Source organism: Phyllobates terribilis, unplaced genomic scaffold (genome assembly GCF_046119375.1).
Source record: "Phyllobates terribilis strain yellow unplaced genomic scaffold, ASM4611937v1 Scaffold_5__5_contigs__length_657084704, whole genome shotgun sequence".
Lineage (NCBI taxonomy): Eukaryota > Metazoa > Chordata > Amphibia > Anura > Dendrobatidae > Phyllobates > Phyllobates terribilis.
Window position 1 is genome coordinate 96,394,832 of NW_027362765.1, and position 19,724 is coordinate 96,414,555.

Sequence of the window (19,724 nt, forward strand, 5' to 3'; positions counted from 1 at the left end):
CTGTATGTTGCTTCCTGCTTCTAATTGGTCAACAACATACAGAGGCAGAAGTACAGGCCCACAGAGACAAATCTCTGGAAACTCTCCCTTGGACTTGTAAAGTTTAGGTTATAATTTGATAAGTCAATATCTCCGCAACAGAGAAGACAAATTAAAAAAATAAAAACTACATTTTACTCAGCTCTGCAGCCACAATTCCATGATGTGGCCAGTTTAGCATGCTGAAACTAGTGGAAGATCCTCTTTAAGATTGTGTCGACATAAATATAACTTCAAGTAATACAGGAACACTTATTCCATGGAGAGTTTCCTAAATCTGTATGCTGCTATATGTATGAAGTTGTTTTTTTTGTATTTATGCAGTGTTAGCCACCAAAAGTGACTTTCTTAGAAGCCCAATTGGACTGATTTTCATCATAAAAAGTAAATGAGGATTAAAATATCGCACCCATGCATTCAAGAACCATGCAAAAACCTCAACATTGATTTGTTTTTTCCCCCACTGCGCCCTCTTGCCGAAAATTGTGTCCAGATAAACAAAATTATACATGCCTAAAATTGTAATTTTATGTATATGGAGTGAAGTGTGCATGTGAAGGCAGCTGACTGGCTGCTCATTTACATAGTTAAGCCAGCCCCTTCTTTGACTATTCATCTTCCATGAAAGAAAGGGGCTGGCTTAGCTACCAAACGGAGGAGTCAGCTGGCCCCCTTTACATGCTTGCTTGGGTCACATGTTGAAAAACAAAGCGCTGTCCAGCGTCAAGAATGGATCCAGTAATAGAGTTTCTAAACTTTGACTAGCATGTATAAATGAAGATTGGGGCACCAGAGATCAAACAACCTTATGGGGAAATTGTGCAACTTTCTATTTTTTAACAATTTTGTTCATCTGGACAGTCCCTTTAAATGTGAAAGTACATGAAACATTATATGGAACTCATGTGGTGGGGCAGGGAAAGGTACTGACACTTCCCTCAATAGTACCCAAAAAAGAAATACGAGGCCACACTTCATTTATATAATATATATTTATAGAATATTTTCCTTTTTTTTTTATTCCATCGGACCATATTGACATTCCCAATACATTTTCTTTAACTTTTTTTTTTTCCTTAAAAAATGTCTTAAACAACACAAAAAAAATATTTCAGACAATCTATATACATATTTCCAGGAATTTGGTGTTCTTTTAACAATAAAAGCATTTAAATGTGACTTTTTTTTATTTTAGATATTTCTCATTGTCCCACACCCCCCCCTTCAAGACCCCACCTAGTCCCCAAGTGCTTTTATTCTCTGTAGCCCCCATTATAATTACAAATTATACAGAATTCCTAATATTCCCAGCCTTGCCAAAGGACACAGTGCATAATTTATATTTCAGCGACAGCAAAATAAAAAGGGGATATTTTTTTTTTCCATTGAGCTGAAAATGTATTTTTTTAAAGGTTTTTTTTGTAGTTTTCATTTTGTTAATAAAAACTTTCCAAAAGAAATTCAGTATTTACACAGTGAATAAATAGAATATTATTACACCTGATCCTGCCTTTCAGGAAGAAAAGCTGTTAAGAGGTACTGGGGAGAATATGGCTTGAAACTTGAGGCTGTTGACCATAAATTAGGAATAAAACAAACATACAAAAAAATAAAAATCACAAGAAAAAAATAATTTTTTTTTTACAAAAATTACAAAAAAAAAGAAAAAAAGAAAGAAAGTGATCGTAAAGTGAATGGAGCAGTTTGGCTAGGAAATTTTAAGTTTGATACTTGCTTTTCGAAATTCTGAGATAAAAATTAAGAGAGGGGTGATTTATTGGATTCACAGCAGTTTATATGCTTCACGTGTCTACGCTTTAGCAAATATCAGGGGGCCAGAGAACAGAGCATTTTTTTTATGGAACGGTTTCTGCCTAGCACTTTGCGCTATTATAGGTTTTTTATACATTTTCCTGTAGTGTTTGAAGTGCTACATTGAGGTTGTCATAGACGTCTGATAGTGTAAAGCCTTAGAAGAGCAGATATTTCTCGGGCAGGTATCAAAGTAAAGAACTTCCTAGCATGGCCGTACGTAGCCCTTCTGCAATCAGTAGGTCTGTATTATATTATGATATCAGGTGTTACAGTGTGTTCACAAACTTCTTAAATTGGGTGGGAACCATATGTATCATGGCCGATCCTTGACGACCAAAATTTTGAGCCAAAATTTTGCCCAACTTTGAAGCCCATGTAGACCGGTATCTGGTCAAACTCGAATCATCAGGGTATGATGATTGACCAATGATGTCATCGAAGTGGCAAAAAATACCATCAAAGTGGCATGGGACCACTTTGAATGAGACCTAAAAGCTTTCAATGACCTTCTAGGCTCTTCAAGGTGGTCCATGAAATTTGGCCTTTCCACCACATGTCTTCAAGGCGTCCCACTATTTGGTGGAGTCTGTCCAGCAGTGAACGTGAGAACCAAGGTGCTGTAGGTTAAATTGAACAAAAACAAGACATAAAAGAAAATAAAAGAAGGGAAGAGTAGCTCCAATTTTAACATTCAGAGCTCTCCTTTAGTGTTGAATGCCCCAAGTGCCTTGGGCATCATCTGGGCATATTTTTTTTTTTTTGGAGAAATGTATCAACCAGGTCCTTTCTTTAGGAGAAAGATCTACTGATTTCAGAAGCAGTCAACTTACATGAGACAGAGGTACATCGGAGATTGGCAACTCGTATTAGTGTAACACAACCATCTGCCGGTGCACACTCAGCATGTTGTTTGGGTGGCTAGGACTTGTGCGTATCAGTTTGCCATGACTACGTCTGATGTGTGAAGTTTAGTGTACAGATTTCCAGACTTGTCCATGCTACCTGTTTTAATGTAAGAAGAAGTGCTGTATAGTTAAGTGGTACCCTCTTCCCCCAGTTAACTCCCATCGTGGCATATCAGCACAGCACTGGCACACCCTCTGCGGTCACCAGCCGCCCAGTTCCTGGGTCATAAGTTCCTGCCAGGTAGTAGAGGTTCTGCCGATCTTGGTAGCGCTTGCTGTGACTCATCTTGTCGTACTGCTGGCGGCTCACCACCTGGCACTTGTGTGAGATTGTCTGTACGTCATTCTCATCCTCGTGGGATGACTGGTACAACGCGTTCTACAGAGGAAAGAAATTCACAATTAATTTTGGCAACTTTATATTATAGAGGGCATTAACTTATCAACTAGGGATACATGTCTATCACAGATTTCCGTGGGGACCATTCCATATAGTTCTCATACAGTGGTTTTCCTAGAACCTAGAGCCAGGGGATTTGTGCCTTAGGTGTCTTGGCACCAGGTATTACCATATTCGATGATATATGCATCTTCCCATGAAGTGCTCCATGATGCCACAGGTATTTTCAGAGCCTACCAGCATACCATCACAGTACTTGTCTGTATTCAATGGTGTAGCCTTCTTGATGAAAGGTCCACCTGACCCCAAAACACATTGGATAGCTAAATAAATGTGCCATCCTAGACAATTCTCCATTAGCAGGGTGCTACAGTCATTTTTTTCTTTATTCCTCCTCCTTGCATCTAACATAGATGTCTGCTGATGTTCCAGACCAGTGGATTATCATCATCGTCATGTTCATCAATAGCATTAAACCTACCTAGGACAACAGGAGCAGGTTAGCACCTGTCCAATTCATGATACTGTGTCCTCTCATCGTCCAGACACACTACCCTAAGGAGCATCTTTTTTTTTTTCTAAGTATGCAAGTTTATTTTTTCCTACTGCTACACTTAATTGACTGAAGGAATTTTTCAGGTAGGAGCCTATAGCTGCGGATCTAGCTCTTGAGACGCTTGTGGCTAGCCGCGGGTCAGGCTCTTGAGACGTTTGGGGTTTACCAGCTGGTCGAGCTCTTGAGACGCTTGGCGCTTACCAGCGGGTCAGGCTCTTGAGACGCTTGGGGCTTACCCATGGGTCAAGCTCTTGAGACGCTTGGGGCTTACCCATGGGTCAAGCTCTTGAGACGCTTGGGGCTTACCCATGGGTCAAGCTCTTGAGACGCTTGGGGCTTACCCATGGGTCAAGCTCTTGAGACGCTTGGGGCTTACCCATGGGTCAAGCTCTTGAGACGCTTGGGGCTTACCCATGGGTCAAGCTCTTGAGACGCTTGGGGCTTACCCATGGGTCAAGCTCTTGAGACGCTTGGGGCTTACCAGCTGGTCAAGGTCTTGAGACGCTTGGGGCTTACCAGCTGGTCAAGCTCTTGAGACGCTTGGGGCTTACCAGCTGGTCAAGCTCTTGAGACGCTTGGGGCTTACCAGCTGGTCAAGCTCTTGAGACGCTTGGGGCTTACCAGCTGGTCAAGGTCTTGAGACGCTTGGGGCTTACCAGCTGGTCAAGGTCTTGAGACGCTTGGGGCTTACCAGCTGGTCAAGGTCTTGAGACGCTTGGGGCTTACCAGCTGGTCAAGGTCTTGAGACGCTTGGGGCTTACCAGCTGGTCAAGGTCTTGAGACGCTTGGGGCTTACCAGCTGGTCAAGCTCTTGAGACGCTTGGGGCTTACCAGCTGGTCAAGCTCTTGAGACGCTTGGGGCTAGCCGCGGGTCAAGCTCTTGAGACGCTTGGGGCTAGCCGCGGGTCAAGCTCTTGAGACGCTTGGGGCTAGCCGCGGGTCAAGCTCTTGAGACGCTTGGGGCTAGCCGCGGGTCAAGCTCTTGAGACGCTTGGGGCTAGCCGCGGGTCAAGCTCTTGAGACACTTGGAGCTAGCCATGGGTCTAGCTTGTGGAACACCTAGCAAGGCGATTTTACTGAAGGAAGCCTAGAGAAATGTAGCATTACATAGTGACCCTTCAGGTGAATGAAGAGCCATGTAATAAATGGATGCCTCATGTTGACCAGTTTAGGAGCTGCTTTATCAGAGTGCCTTTTCCATTATGGCTCAGAAACATCTATGTGGCCTTTTAGTATCTATGGTCAAGTCCTTCTTCACAAAATCAACCTTTTTAGACTAAAATTAAAAACTTAGGACCATGTTAACCACTAAACCAGCCCCTGTAGGTCACTCCTTAGTGTCTCACCTTTCCATCGCTGTGCCTTTTTCCCAGTTTAGTCTCTTCTGGATGGTAAAACCACTTGACTTTAACCACCATATTGCCACCCCATGACTCCCACATGCTTTCAATACGTCCTATATAGGGCAGATTTGGACGTCCAGCTGACAGGAAAACTGCGCATTCCCCAACATGCAGCGTCTCCTTTCCCCGAACTATGGACTTGTAGAACAGTTTTCTGGCTTTCCCTTTCATTCCTCGTCTCTAGAGATAGGAAAAAATAATATTATTTTAGCGCTCAGATCAGAGGACACAAGATCTCCAAATTCCAAGTCAATAATTTTATCAAGTGCATAGTTTTCAATACTGAAGTCAGTGCTGGTTAATGCCTAGGATCTGGAGCAGTGGTACATGTACCTCAGATGGTCTTCACCAGTAATGCAGCATAGTGAAGGGCTACGGTCTTGGTGGAATTTTAAGTAGGGGGTAATTGGCTTAGGAACACTCAGAAACACCGGTTTAAAAGGTTCCCTTGCTTCAGAAATGATATCCCTTCTTTTCTGCCATGTTTCTAGTTCTTGGGACTCTTGAATCGGGCCACGGGTCATGCTCTTGGCACACTTGAAGCGGGACACGGGTTATGCTCTTGGCACGCTTGACGCGGGCCACGGGTCATGCTCTTGGGACACTACAAGATCTTTGCAGGTGGTACATAAGGGATTAAAGCAGGGGTCTCAAACATGCAGACCCTGAGGCCCCTGAGACAATCACGTCAAGTGAGCCAGGGACGGTTGACGTCAGCTCTGCTTTTCAACTGAATGCTTGTCTTCGGACACACATTCAATTGAAATATATTGCAGCGCAGAGACCAGCTCTCTATAACGCAATACCAATACCAGACACTGGCCAATCAGAGGCCAGCAGCAGACGTCAGCAACCCTACATGGCCGCACATGGCGTCATTGCTAAGTGCCCCGACTGTGGAGGGAGGAAGAGGATACTGTTCACTGAGAGAGCGAAGTCAGGTGAGAAGAATTTTCTTTATGTGTATGTAAAGAGTGATAGAATGTGAGACATTGTTACATGAAGGGGACCAGGATGGGGACATTACTATAAGATGGGATCAGGATGGGGACATTATTACAGGACAGAGGACATTATTACAGGATTGATGACATTACAGAACAGGGGACATTATTATATGATTGGGAATATTATTAGATGATTGGGGGACATTATAACAGGATTTGGGGACGTTATTACAGGATGGGGGCCAGAATTAATATATGGGGCTAGTTGTAAAACTATATTACTGTATGGGGCAGATTGGAGGTCAAACATAAGGAAAACATTTTAAAAAAAGGAAAATAAAGATTGAAAAAATAATGGAATAATATTTGGCTTTTAAAGATGCTGTTTTATATAAAAATTGAAGTAAAAGAGAAGATCTGTACCAAAACCCATATAAGCACCATTAAGAAGAATAAAAAACATGCCATAAAAAAGATGATCAAAAAATCATATAGAAAAATAATGGTATCACTGAAAACTTAATCTTCTGCCACAAAGAACGCCGCCCGTCATATTCTAATTTTTTTCTATGTGCGGCTCACTTACCCAGCTGAGTTTGAGACCCCTAGATTAAAGGATTAGCAGATGTGTCACTAATTCACAAGGGTGTACCAATCTGGAGGAGTACTGGCTACTAAAGGGCCACAAAAACCAATTTTAAAATGAGTTTTACCTGGGTAGGCTCTCCAGACCATTTCCATAGTTGGCGTGCAGGCAGAAAGGCAGAAATCTTTGGCCGGTTTTCTACAGAGGGCAGGCGTTGCTGTCTAGGTAGGGGCTCTTTGGTTTTAGGGAAGTTTGAAGGGGTCCCTTTCCTCCTCTGTTTGGCTTTTTGTCCTGAGACAAAGCAGCCCTGGGAGCCTTGACCACCATCTTCTGTGTGCTGTGCCAGCAAGGTAGGCACGGGGTGGGTGAGGCAGGGCTGCAGGAGCATTGTAGAGTCGGCTTCATCTGAACTCTCCGATGAATCCTCATTGTCTGTAGAGCAAATGCTGGAGCTGGACATGGAGCCAGAGCTAGAAGATGAAGAGGACCCAGAGGAAGAGGAAGAAACGGATAGTCCTGCAAGAAATCTCGATGGAACCCTTGCCCGCAAACCCCCCTGGTTCTCCTCCTCATCCTGGTCAGAGTATGAACAGTCACTGTCACAGTTCACCCCATACTCTGTTTGCCCAGTGTACTTTCCAAGAGCCAAGCCCATGGATAGTTGGTCATGAAGAGGTGGCTTCCTTTTCTTGTCCTTGGTCAGTCCTGATGCAGAACTGTAGCCCTGTCGAATATGAAGCCCAAAGTCTTTATCGTAGAGTAGGAGAGCTTTGCCATTTTTAGTTTTGGGGGACATTACACCCTCATGATCTAGTTTCACCAAAAACTCATTACCTGCCTTTCTTTTACCACCTTTCCCCTTGTCCTCCTCCTCTGGCCCCTCTCCTTTTTTTGTCCGTACAGGCTTCTGTCCAGTTGTAATCCCAGTGTTGGCACTACTTCCGAAAGGACTGTACGAGTTAGCCAAACTGCTGAAGGAATCCGCTCCAAAGCCGTTACCAAACACATGAGGCTGCTCTCTGCACTTCTGTTTCTTGCCACTACCCTGTGATTGAAAAGGGTCATGTAGCCCAGTGTTAGTCTTGTTGCTAGCTTTGCGCTTTCCTTGAGAAGGCCAGCTCATCAGGTCCACGCTTGTCGAGCGACCCAAGAAGTTGGTGGTGGCAGAAGGTAACGGAGTCTTTGCTCCCGAGTTGAACACATCCATTTTATCTGTAAAATCAAAGTGTGAAAGGAGTCAGCTCCAAAAGTGTGTTGCCACATTATTTTAGTCATACCTGTGATTTTCAATGTTAGCAAACGTTTCGCACTTAGGTCATGTGGGGTCTAAAAATGTCAGATAAAAAAGATGTTCCTTTAAGAAAGTTTTCTCATCATTTATACTTGATGATGTGATGGAGTTTCAAGCAAGAAATGGCTTTGATGCAAATGCATCTTCTAGGATGTTATAAGATTTTCCTACACAATTTAGAAAACACTAACTTTCCATAGCCTGGCACTATCACTAGCCAAAAGGCAACTTGGCAAAATTAAAGAAGGCGACTTGGCTCAATTGGACACCGTGGCGCAGGATGGGGGCTGACGATGGCCTTGAGCTTAAAATTCTATGGGGGTGCAAAATTTTGTCTCCCTCACCCCCACTGTCAAACTATCCAGGAGGATTAGCGCTGGGGAATATTCACTACACTGAATGGGCACCAGCAACACAGCTTTCTCTTTGGAGCAGCTCAAGGACGCAGAGTGCCTGCCCAGATTCCAGCAAGCTGCATGAGTAATGAAGGCAGTGGTTGCTTTGTTGTACTAGTCACTGCTGTAGGTTCCTATGCAGAGAGCAGCAGTGGAGTTGGGTTTGTCTTTGGCTGCTATTCTCTGCATAGGCATAAACCGAGATGACAAAGACTGAACAACTAATAAACGAAAACCATATTGAATCGCGTGCACTGCGCTCTCTTGCAATTTTATGACAGAAGAGGCAGACCTGCTGGGAGAACAGTCCTCAAAAAATGTAGTAATAAAAAGAAATATTTCTAAAAAAAAAAAAAAAAAATCCCCCCCCCCCCCCTCACTAACAAAACAACATAACATTATAATAAATTTTACATTTTTACCCTCCATTTCTGACTAACTAGGGTTAGGGATACGTTTATTGATTTAAGGCTAGGGCAATAAAATAGTTGCTTAAAAAAAATAAAATAACCATGTACAATGTAGGGGATGCAAAAAACTTCCTTTGCCACAGGCACCCCACACTGTGCCACTGACTGGATCCACCAAAATCACACAGAACAAAAGGTCTAACAAACATCTTTCTCAAGGTCCTCCTTGGTGCCACTGTTTATCCTATTTTCTTTTCAACTCACCCATTTTCTCCTTGCTGATCGCCTTCTTCCCATTATTTCTTGACGCCTCCACTGACTCTCGGTTGTCTGAAGATTGGTTCTGAGAGGCTTCAGAAGTCGAGGTGGTATTACTGGCAAAGCGCTTTGTTCTTCGACTCTCTGCCGACAGCAACAAAGCAGGAGACGGTTCTGTACCTGCAAAGGGAAGATCTATGCTTTATCAGAAGGCCATTGTCAATCCCTTTATCATCCATGACATCTGCAGACTTAAGATTGTACTGATTTTTTACAGGGGTGGTCTTCTTTAGGATAATGGCCAGGGGGCATAATATATAAAGGTACTGAAAATTTATCACAGAAGGTTTTGTCTGGGTAAAAGGAATTTTCTTTTAGAAGAGGTGGTCTTTAGGAGGAGATGGGCAATTAAATTTGCAGGACCCTGGTGGTCAAGTGGCCAGGTTAGTGTTTCATGGCTAATGGACAGGAGCCTTGGGAACCTTTACCTGCAAGCATTCGCTGGAATGGCGCGACATTGTGTATGCATTACGCCACAATGATGACGTCACACCAGGTCGGCTAACCATAAGAAGAGCCGTGGATGACTAAACGTAGGAGGAGGTTTTCAATGCTCCTGTCCAGGTTCCACAGAATACTGATTTAGCCATTGGACCCAAGTTCTGCAAGTGTATTCGCTCATCTCTACTGTATACCTGTTATGTTTGTGCACTCACACTGGATGGTAAAATCGGGAGGCAGTAAGCGAATGTTGTTCAGGGTGATTCGTCCACGATCGCCATCATCAAACGCAACAGTCACAGAGTCAGACTCCCCTTCATCACTTGAGGAACCTAGCAGAATCAAATAATGGATTACTTACATTATTTCTTATACTCATTTGCAAGAAAAATGGACGAGTGCAGTCCGATAAAAAAAAAAAAAAAATAATCGGATTGAATTCTGACCAATGTTATTCTATGATGCACATCTCATCTGCGATTTTTTTCTCAGCTGAAATCGGACTGAGAAACAAATCGCAGCATACTGCTGCACATCTCGGACGAGACTTAACAATGCAAGTCAATGGTTGAGAGAAAAAAAAAAGTCGCACAGCACTCGGACCACGCGAGTGCAATCCGATTTTTACGCAACTATCTCCTTGAAAACCCGATAATTCATCAGCCGCGTACAGTAAAATCACAGCGGGACCGACCTTATAGAATAGAGAGAAGAATAGTACAGTATAGTAGAAATGTACAGTCAATTACAGTCACTGCACTAATTATATATGTCACTGACATCTTTCAAACTATCTATTCTATGATTACATATACATAGAATAGATAGTTTGAAAGATGTCAGTGACATATATAATTAGTGCAGTGACTGTAATTTACTATACATTTCTTTTATCATTAAATTAATACATTTCTTAAAAAAAATGGTGTGGGGTCCTCCATAATTTTATTAACCAGCAGAGAGAAGGCGGACAGCTGTGTGCAGATGTTTATATCCTGGGAAGGGGTTATTACCCGTGGAGCTTCCCAGGCGATTAATATCAGCTCTCAGCTGTATACTTAGCCTTTACTGATTATTAAAATGAGGGACCCCCCCCCCAAAAAATAGGGGGACTCCACATCAATTTAACAACCAGCAAAGACTAGGCAGACAGCTGGGGGCTGATATTAATAGCCTAGTAAGTGGCCATGAATATTGGCCCCCTTCCAGACTACAAACAGCAATCAGCCGCCCCAGAAAAGGCGCATCCATAAGATGTGCCAATTCTTGAGCTTAGCCTCCGCTCTTCCCACTTGCCCTGGTGCGGTGACAAGTAGGGTAATAGGGTAGGGGTTGATGTCAGCTTTGTATTGGCAGATGACATCAAGCCCAGGGTTTAGTAACGGAGAGGCGTCTATAAGACACCCCTATTACTAACCCCATAGTCAAATAGTGAAATAAGACACCAACACTCAAAATAAACTAATTTATTTGAAATAAACAGACTCCTTAAAAAATTTCTAATTTGAGCCAAAACCATTCTACTTACCGTTATGCCCATTCCATTGAAGCCCTTGTCACCTGCAATAAAAATAAAATAATAAAAGCAACCTCATCCTCACCTCTCTGACGTGAAGAAAATACTCCATTTGTCTCGCAACGAGTCTAGCTTTGCTACATCTAGATAGCAGGCTGCATAGTAGCTTGATGCGACTATACAGCCTGCCATCCTGTAGAGACAGAGTTCTCATGCTCGCGGTGCTGGCAGAAAGGTCATCGGAGTTCATATCCAATGAACTCCGATCATCTCAATGACATCAGCGCATGCCCGGTGAGAACTTTCCCATGGTGCGAGTTGTCATTGAGATGATCGGATTTCATTAGATATGAACTCCAATGACCTTTCTGCTGGCACCGCGAGCATGAGAAATTTCTCACATTCGCGGAGACGTCAGTGAGGTGAACCCCGCACAACTTTATCACATCACTGCGAGTCACTGAGGTGCGCAAGCACGTGCACCTCAGTGTCTCTACAGGATGGCAGACTGAATAGTCGCATCAAGCTACTATGCAGCCTGCCATCTAGATGTAGCAGAGCTAGACCCGTCATGGGACAAATTAATTATTTTCTTCACGTCGGAGAGGTGAGGACGAGGTTGCTTTTATTATTTTATTTTTATTGCAGGTGACAAGGGCTTCAATAGAATGGGCGTATTGGTAAGTAGAATGCCTTTGGTTTAATTTAGAAATATTAAAGGAGTCTGTGTTTATTTTAAATAAATTATTTTATTCTGGGTGTTGGTGTTTTATTTCACTATTTGACTATGGGGTTAGTAATGAGGGTGTCTTATAGACGCCTCTCCATTTCTAACCCCTGGGCTTGATGTCAGCTGCCAATACGAAGCTGACATCAATCCCAACCCTATTACCCTACTTGCCATTGCACCAGGGCAAGTGGGAAGAGAGGAGGCTAAGCTCCAGAACTGGCGTATCTTATGGATGCGCCTTTTCTGGGCGGCTGAGAGCTGATGTTTGTAGTCTGGGAGGGGGCCAATATTCATGGCCCCTTACTAGGCTATTAGCTTCAACCTCCAACTGTTTGTATAGCCTTTGCTGGTTGTTAAAATAGGGGGACCCCATGTCAATTTTTTTTGGGGGTCCCTCATTTTAATAAGCAGTAAAGGCTAAGTACACAGTTGAGAGCTGATATTAATAGCCTGGGAAGCTCCTTGGGTATTACCCCCTTCCCAGTCTATAAACGTCTGCCCACAGCTGTCCGCTTTCCCTCTGCTGGTTAATAAAATTATGGAGGACCCTACGCCATTTTTTTTTTTTAAACTTTAATTTAATATTAAATGACAAGTACAGTAATCAACACAAGCAAACCACGGAATATAGATCTCACTCACATATTTATATCTATGTAAGTATATATGTATGTATCTATAGAGATATATATTTATTTATATATGTAGTGAAGAATATTTCCTTGGAAAACTGTGTGTAAATGACCTAGAGAATTCCTCTATGTAAAAGCTCTCTCATTACACTTGTCCATTTTTTCGGTCCCAATGTCGGAACATTTTTTTTTTCACACATATGGTTATGAGCCCTTTAGACTGAATATTTCCTAACCATTTGACCAGCTCAGTTTTCGGAGCTTATATTACTCTGTGTAGAGGTGGTAATAACATGACGTCACATGGAAAAAAATATAGTAGTAATGATGCTACTTTTGGCTCATGACCAATTGTCAAACTGTTCCAAAATGGAATGTAAAAGAACCCACAAATCCAGGAATTCTGAATGCCTGAAATTATAAACCTCGAGATATTATGACTCCCCTACTGTGAAGTTAAAAGGATATTAGAAGTCACCTGTGCAATTTGCCTGCCCCCTCATGTGATAATATGGCGGCATAGCTCCTTACTGAATACTCATATCATGCATTAAACAGCTGGGGGTATATTATTCCAGTTATTGCCATTACCCTCACCCATGAATTTGGAACAATTACAGAGAGAATACTTTTACTCTTAGATATGAATTTATTTTAGCTTTCAACATTTTTAAAAAAAAAAAAAATGTAGAGACATTAAAAATATTGGGTTAAAATCTAAAATTATGGGAATGTATCAAATTTGCAGAACACATTCGCGCTATTTTTTTTCTTTTTTCTTTTACAGTTCATTGTGAAAATTGAAGACAAACAGAAAAAAAAAAATTACTGACAACGTGAAACCATGTTACAACAAGTCTATAAAATACAGGCGCTCGCTGTTTCTCATTAAATCGAGAAATCAATTCAAATTCTATAAGGATCATGTGACTGGCCGGCCAGTGGCACAGGTTGCTAGGCAACGTCCCCTCTGACAGCAAGTGTCAATTACTATATTGAGCGGGAATGGGTGCTTGAGGTTGTACAGCGAGGAGGCAACTGCAACATCTGAAGATGATGAATGTGCTAGAATACAGGACGGCATGTTGTCCATGATGCATCATTTCTTATTTGGGAAGGAAAAAAATTGTGAATAAATTTACTGCTCGTATTGTCATCTGTTGTACCACCATAAATTTTATACACCTGCCTGTATGGAAAGAGAAGGCCCAGGTGTTATAAATAGGTGACCTATAAATAATGGCTAATTAAAGAAAGCATCATTTTAGGGGGAGCAGGGCAAATAATGACTCAACATAGGAAAATAGGATTACTTATTTAAATATAGGAACCAAACTGGTAAAAGGAGTTTTGAATTTTTTTTTAAATGACGAGAAAAAAAATATTATACTATATACGGATACATATGACATAAAACGCACACACATACATACATATACTGTATATATATATATATATATATATATATATATATATATATATATATATATATATATATATATATATGCAAACAAGAGAATAGTAGCACTCTAAGGGCCAAGATGTATAGAGTACGTATACATATAATTGTATGTACATATATATATATTAATCTGGGCAACTTCGTACCTCTCACCACATTTCCTGGGTAAAGGCAACGTGACTTTTGACTCCAGTAGGCACAGACACGAGTCCCATGAGGAAGGCAACGTGTGGACTGAGGCCTCACATCCACAACCTGCAAGGATGCAGAACTTATTAGAATTGCCAAGACATTACGAGAAAATATTACATGAATATATACACACACACACATTATGATTACTTTTTTTTTAATATAATAAAATGTTTATTATACTTTTTTGCCAAACATTTAGTATGTTTTAATATATGCACACTTAAACATTTCCATACTCTACATTCTATAGCGAGGAAGTTCTAGAACTTCCTGGCACAGTAGACACATACAAAACTTACAGCTTCCTGTAGAAGTTGCTCTTGGGAGTAAATGCGAGGCCGATTTCCTCTCTCTCCCTCTATCACAACACTGTATCTGTAACAAATAAATAAAAAAAATAATAGTACAGTCATGAAAGATTATCCAAACCTTTGGTATACTATGTTAAAACCGTTATTAGTGACTGGTGTACAACAAGGCAAGGACCAATATTGAGGTTGTGGTCACCTACATGTCAGGGGGCTGTAGACTGCGAATACTGGCTGCGTACAGTAAGTTGTCCTCCTTGGGTATTAGAACCTGTAACCCTTCTCTCAAGTCAGTCTTAGAAAGTGAGCAGATGTGAGCTGGAACAAGACAATTACACCACAAAATCACTACTCACATTCATTGCATAGGAATGATTATGAATAAAATGGAAATTGGCCATAACATAGGACTTGGTCCTTGAGAACTGCAGATGGTTATCACTCATTGCAAATGATCATCTCACCTTTGTTCCTGGTTGTCGAGCTGGTTTCTTCCTCCCCTTCTGAAAAACTGCTGTTATCATCAAACTGGAAGTCATCTTCTACTGCAAAACTTTGCAAGAGTCGACTGACTGCCCGACCTCTTTCCTGTAGGAGAAGGAAGGAGTTAACTTGTCAAAACCGGAGCTGATGACTGAGATGAAGATAGAATTGGATCTCAATGGTGAAACATAGTATGGGAAAATTACCTATTTTTGATATCATAAGACTTTCAAAAAATAACCTTAAGACACAAGCATAGTGTCTTATTTATAGGGCATGTACCAAGTGACCGACTGATGGGCACCCATTGTTATTCTCTTCTATTAGGACTTAATACCAAGGTCTAGAGCCTTCCTTCACACAAAAACAAAAAAGTATCATACCTGTTTGGACTTCATTCTTCCCATCTTCATTCCTTCTTTCATGAGGTTCTTGGGGGATCGAGAGGTCAGGGAGAGACTCAATATCCCATTTTTTCTCTATATGAATATAAAAAGAAAATTGATTTAACAAGAGCGTAGATTTTTTAAAGATGTGGCTATATTATACAGGATAATTCTTGGCAAACTTACTTGGATGTTTTTGATCTTTTTGTCTTTTTTGAGTCCTTGGCTAGGAGAACAAAACAGAGTCTTGCTGGGAGTCAGAGCCCGAGAGTCAGACTGTATTCTACGCCGCATATTTCCCTCTGGTTTCCCCTCGTGACTTAAAGACTTTTTCTTAAGAGGCTTATTAGGGTGGCTTCGAGATTCCAGCTTGGCAGAACGTTTGCGGATCTTGACTTCACTCTCAGGGCTGGTAATACAGCATGAACCTGGAAATAGAGAAGAGTTATCATATAATGAATAGAAAGTATATAATAAAGAATGAGTGGATAAAGGGGGAGATTAGGTACCATGCCAAATCTTGCCTACGGTTCCAAGTTCCTTACCTAGTAGTCCCTGTCTTTCAATCTTCTTTTTTGCTTTTTGATTGGCTTCCATTTTTACCACCGCAGAGGCAGAAGGACCCACCAGGGAGGAGTTACCAGGAGCATTAAGGGACAAGCTTGCATCATGGTTTGACAGCCCAGGAAGATCCTGGTCTCCATCATCACTGTCAGAGTCATCATCGTTGTCCTGATCTGTAGTAAAAACACAAACATTTTTTAATAGACCTTTTCGATATATCTACTGAAGCTCTTTAAAATAAAGAAGTGAAAGTTCTAAAAACCAAAAAGTTTTAAGGGCCCACCAAAAAAGGTCTATGGAGTCAACTCATCAAAAAAAGTAAAGAATTAAAAAAAATGAAAAATAAAAAGGTATAAGGCCTCACTACTACCTAACACCTGACTGTACACCACATCTAAATAAAAAAATCTCGATTGACAACCCCAGTTGGCTACTCTGTATGGAGGGTTTAACATAACTCTCCTCACCTGCTGCCCCAGCTCCCTCTGGCCTCTGTCTTTCCTGACCTTTCCTTTCACCTCCTTCTTTGACCTTTAAATATGACCCTTTGTGTGGAGGAATTTTCTTCTGAATTTTACTAGTTGGAAGAACATCCTTACGGTGAAAAGGGCTTGTACCAGATGCTACGGCCTTGCTCTTCATTTGCGAGACCTTTCGTGCCAGTTTGGATGCCAGCTTGTTCTGAGGGCACACATTTTTGCAATGCATCTTGGCCTACAAAAAGCAACATTATGTAAGAATGCTAACCTACGAAGGTTTTTTTTACTTTTTTGCCAATTTTGATCTCTTGATTAACACTTACGGTCTTCTGTGAGTGGTCTTGATCACTGTAACTTTCCTCTGATATTTTACTCTTCTTCTTCTTGGGCTCCCCATCGTTTCGAAGCTCTGCACATAGGAGACTTAAACTTCTGCTCAAAGGCCTGGTAAAAGAAAAATCCATACTTAGAATTCATCTACTGCACCATCTACAGTAAGCTTTCTATTGATGTCAAGAACAATTCAGCCAACCCATGAGATTTCTTTTAAGTCCAACAAGCAAACTTTAAGGCGTCTATAATTCAGGGGCCAGAAATCATCTAAAGAAGTCAAGGAAAACATCATCTGTTCCATGGTGGGTATATATAGGGTGCTCCTCTGTCTACCTTAGCATTTTTGTAAGAGCATATGTAGTGTATGCCAGGAATGTCCTCAAGACTGACGTGTGCATAAGCGGGTACATGCTTGTAGACTGATTTCCTTCCGGGCACAGTAGGGATTCAATGAATGGCCTATCTGAAACTTGTCACTTCCCAACACACTTCAGCACAGAGAGATGTGTCTGCAGCCAGGAAGAGAGAGGTTCCCCCTGCCCGCTGTTAACCTCACCTCTATGTGCCAAATTCCATGTAACTGCAAACGGGGGAGGGTGACGGGGAATTCCCCATTGCAAAGCACTCAGCACACATCTCCATCTAATTTATTCCAACCAATTCATGCTCTCCAGACCCTACTGTAAACACACTACAGTGGACGCGATTGTCACCTCCTATGAAACATGGCTGGCTCAGAATATTGTAAGCAGGTTGTAGATTAGACTGATTAAAAGCACTGGTAGTCACCACACCGAAGAACAAGAATAGAGTCAATGCTACTCAATAGGCTGATCACATAAAACAGAGGTGGAAAGATTTTTGGAGACTTTATAGTCTGTCCACTAGGAGTGCTGGAGCTCATGTATGTTGGAATTGATCCCAGTGGAGAAACATCTCTGAAGCTGCATTTACACCGGCCGATAATCCGTCAGATTCTTACGGTAGTGACCCATCATTCAGGATAATTGTGTAAAGTGAATGGATTCAGCGACTGAACGTGGCGTCCAAAAACGCTAGTTCATAGTGCATGAAATAATTTAGGCGAGTGAAAAGAATTATCGTTTAACTTTCAAAAATTGTGTAATGTAAACGGAGATTGTTCGCTCGTTCAATGATTTGAATGGCAAAAAAGGAGGAGCAGAATTTCAAGTCCTAAATAGGGTTGATCGTGTTTCAAGGCAATAAATAGTTCAGTAGCAGTTGAAACAAGTACATATTTGTGATTATCGAAAAATCTTCGCTAATTAGATTACATTTTTTGTACAGTACCAACGGACAATTTTGTCCAATATTTTATGAATTCATGCATTTGAAATAAATAACATCACTATTGGGATGTGAACGTTGAACACAACTACACTTCAGATTATCTGTCTGTGTGAACACAGTGAACGATGTTCGATGTTATGATGTAACAGTCGCTATTGAACCACTTCATTCACAATTCTCGTCCTGTATAAACACTTGTCTGACATGGTTTGCAGTCATGAGTTACGATGACACCATTCATTGTTTAAATGGTTATCTGACCCTCAGAGCGGTTGTACAACCTTCCCAACCACTTTTCAATAGTGATGCGCGAACGTGCTCGGATAAGGTGAATGATGTGTACTCGGGTGCTAAAGTGTATCTTCAGCGTGCTCGAAAAATATGTTTGCGTTGCCACAGCTGCATCTCTTGTGGCTCTTAGACAGAGGCACCACATGCAGAGATTGCCTATTTGTTAGGCAATCCCTGCATGTGTTACGGCTGTCTTAAAGCCGTGGCGATGCAAACATATTTTTCAAGCACGCCAAAGATACTCTGTTAACACTCGAGCGTGCTCGGATAACACTTTATCCGAGCATGTACGCGCAACACTACTTCTCAATACTCCTTTGTTTGACACTCTCATATTTATATTATGCACCGGTCAAGATATTGATTTATTTCACCCAAGTGCAAAAAAATTCCAGCTTGCAACACAAAAAAAGTGCACAAGAATGCCATCACAAGTCTTCTTGAAGACAAAAAATTGAATCCCTCTGGACCAGAAAGGCCACAGCATGAGCTACAACTGCCAAAGCTTAGTGAGAGCCTACTCCTGGCTTCCACCTGCTTGGTTGTTACCCCAATGTACAAATTTATTGTGGACCACCATGGGCAAACTTATGATCTTTGCTGTCTTAATCATGGGCCACCAAGTTCTAGTGGAAGATGCGGTTTCTCCTTGAGACCTCCAACTGGTGTAGTGAGATTTAAAGGCCAGGCAATGCTTCTTGGAAAAAAAAAAGCAAACTAGCTCTTCTCTAGAAGGAAAGTTGGCTCTTTAACACGGCCATTAGGAATTCTGCCTCTACCATTGACCATGGGAGTGATCAGCTCATCTGATCAGACCCTTTAAATACAAACATATAAAACAAAACCCGTATCCATAGAGTTTCATAAGCACTTCTAGTACACTAAGCAACTGTCATGAAGTGACCGGCTACATGGACAGAATGGAAAAGCACAAAGAGTTGGACATCATGGTTGGGGGACACCAAAAGGTGGATTGGAGGTCAGCCTGACCATGGGGGACTTCTTTCCAGAGTGCGGTTCTTACAGAGCGGATTTTAGCCAGCTTTTTAAATCTGTAGTAAAAGCATCTCCCGCAGGCAGATCCATCAAAGCCTCTTAAATCCGCTCTGGAATCTCAGCTGGAACGATTTAACCCTTAACGCACGCAAATCCACACCGAGGGCTTGAGAGCTCATGAAATATTTAGACGTGACGCAAGGGGCACTTTGTGAGTTGTGTCATCTCAGGCACTCGCACAACCTTTGTAAAGTGGCGCATACATTACTGGTGAGACATTAATAAGTGACGGACACATAAATAATGCACAACGGTCTTGAGAACGTATCCCTGAGCATCTATACATATATGTAATTGAAGGCCGAGCCCGAAAATGGAGAGGGCCCCTTTCGCTTTTCAAAGATGGCTGCCAAACAGAAGCTTTATGGGTTAGGATGAAAGGTTTGTGCAATGCCATCACCTTATTTTCAATCTTCCACATATCACACTGAGTCCAAATTCAGCAAACAGCAGGGTAGAGCTTAGGGGAGGA

General features: G+C 41.8%; 1 protein-coding gene across 7 annotated transcripts in view; it reads right to left on the bottom strand.

Annotated features, from left to right (window-relative positions):
- Nucleotides 1-1,055: 1,055 nt before the first annotated feature.
- The window catches only part of BAHCC1 (BAH domain and coiled-coil containing 1), a 132,497-nt gene continuing 113,828 nt past the window's right edge, over nt 1,056-19,724 (bottom strand). For 4 of the 7 annotated variants that reach the window (XM_073682569.1, XM_073682567.1, XM_073682568.1 and 1 more), the window contains 14 exons: nt 16,585-16,705; nt 16,250-16,496; nt 15,764-15,955; nt 15,405-15,646; nt 15,216-15,311; nt 14,814-14,937; nt 14,553-14,667; nt 14,341-14,416; nt 13,993-14,101; nt 9,701-9,838; nt 9,012-9,185; nt 6,779-7,863; nt 5,062-5,298; nt 1,056-3,138 (listed from right to left, as the gene is read on the bottom strand). In XM_073682569.1, coding sequence (XP_073538670.1) covers nt 2,932-3,138; nt 5,062-5,298; nt 6,779-7,863; nt 9,012-9,185; nt 9,701-9,838; nt 13,993-14,101; nt 14,341-14,416; nt 14,553-14,667; nt 14,814-14,937; nt 15,216-15,311; nt 15,405-15,646; nt 15,764-15,955; nt 16,250-16,496; nt 16,585-16,705 — 3,163 coding nt within the window. In that variant the 3' untranslated portion in view covers nt 1,056-2,931. The remainder of the gene's footprint in view (nt 3,139-5,061; nt 5,299-6,778; nt 7,864-9,011; nt 9,186-9,700; nt 9,839-13,992; nt 14,102-14,340; nt 14,417-14,552; nt 14,668-14,813; nt 14,938-15,215; nt 15,312-15,404; nt 15,647-15,763; nt 15,956-16,249; nt 16,497-16,584; nt 16,706-19,724) is intronic. The other 3 variants (XM_073682573.1, XM_073682570.1, XM_073682571.1) reach the window with 3 other exon arrangements.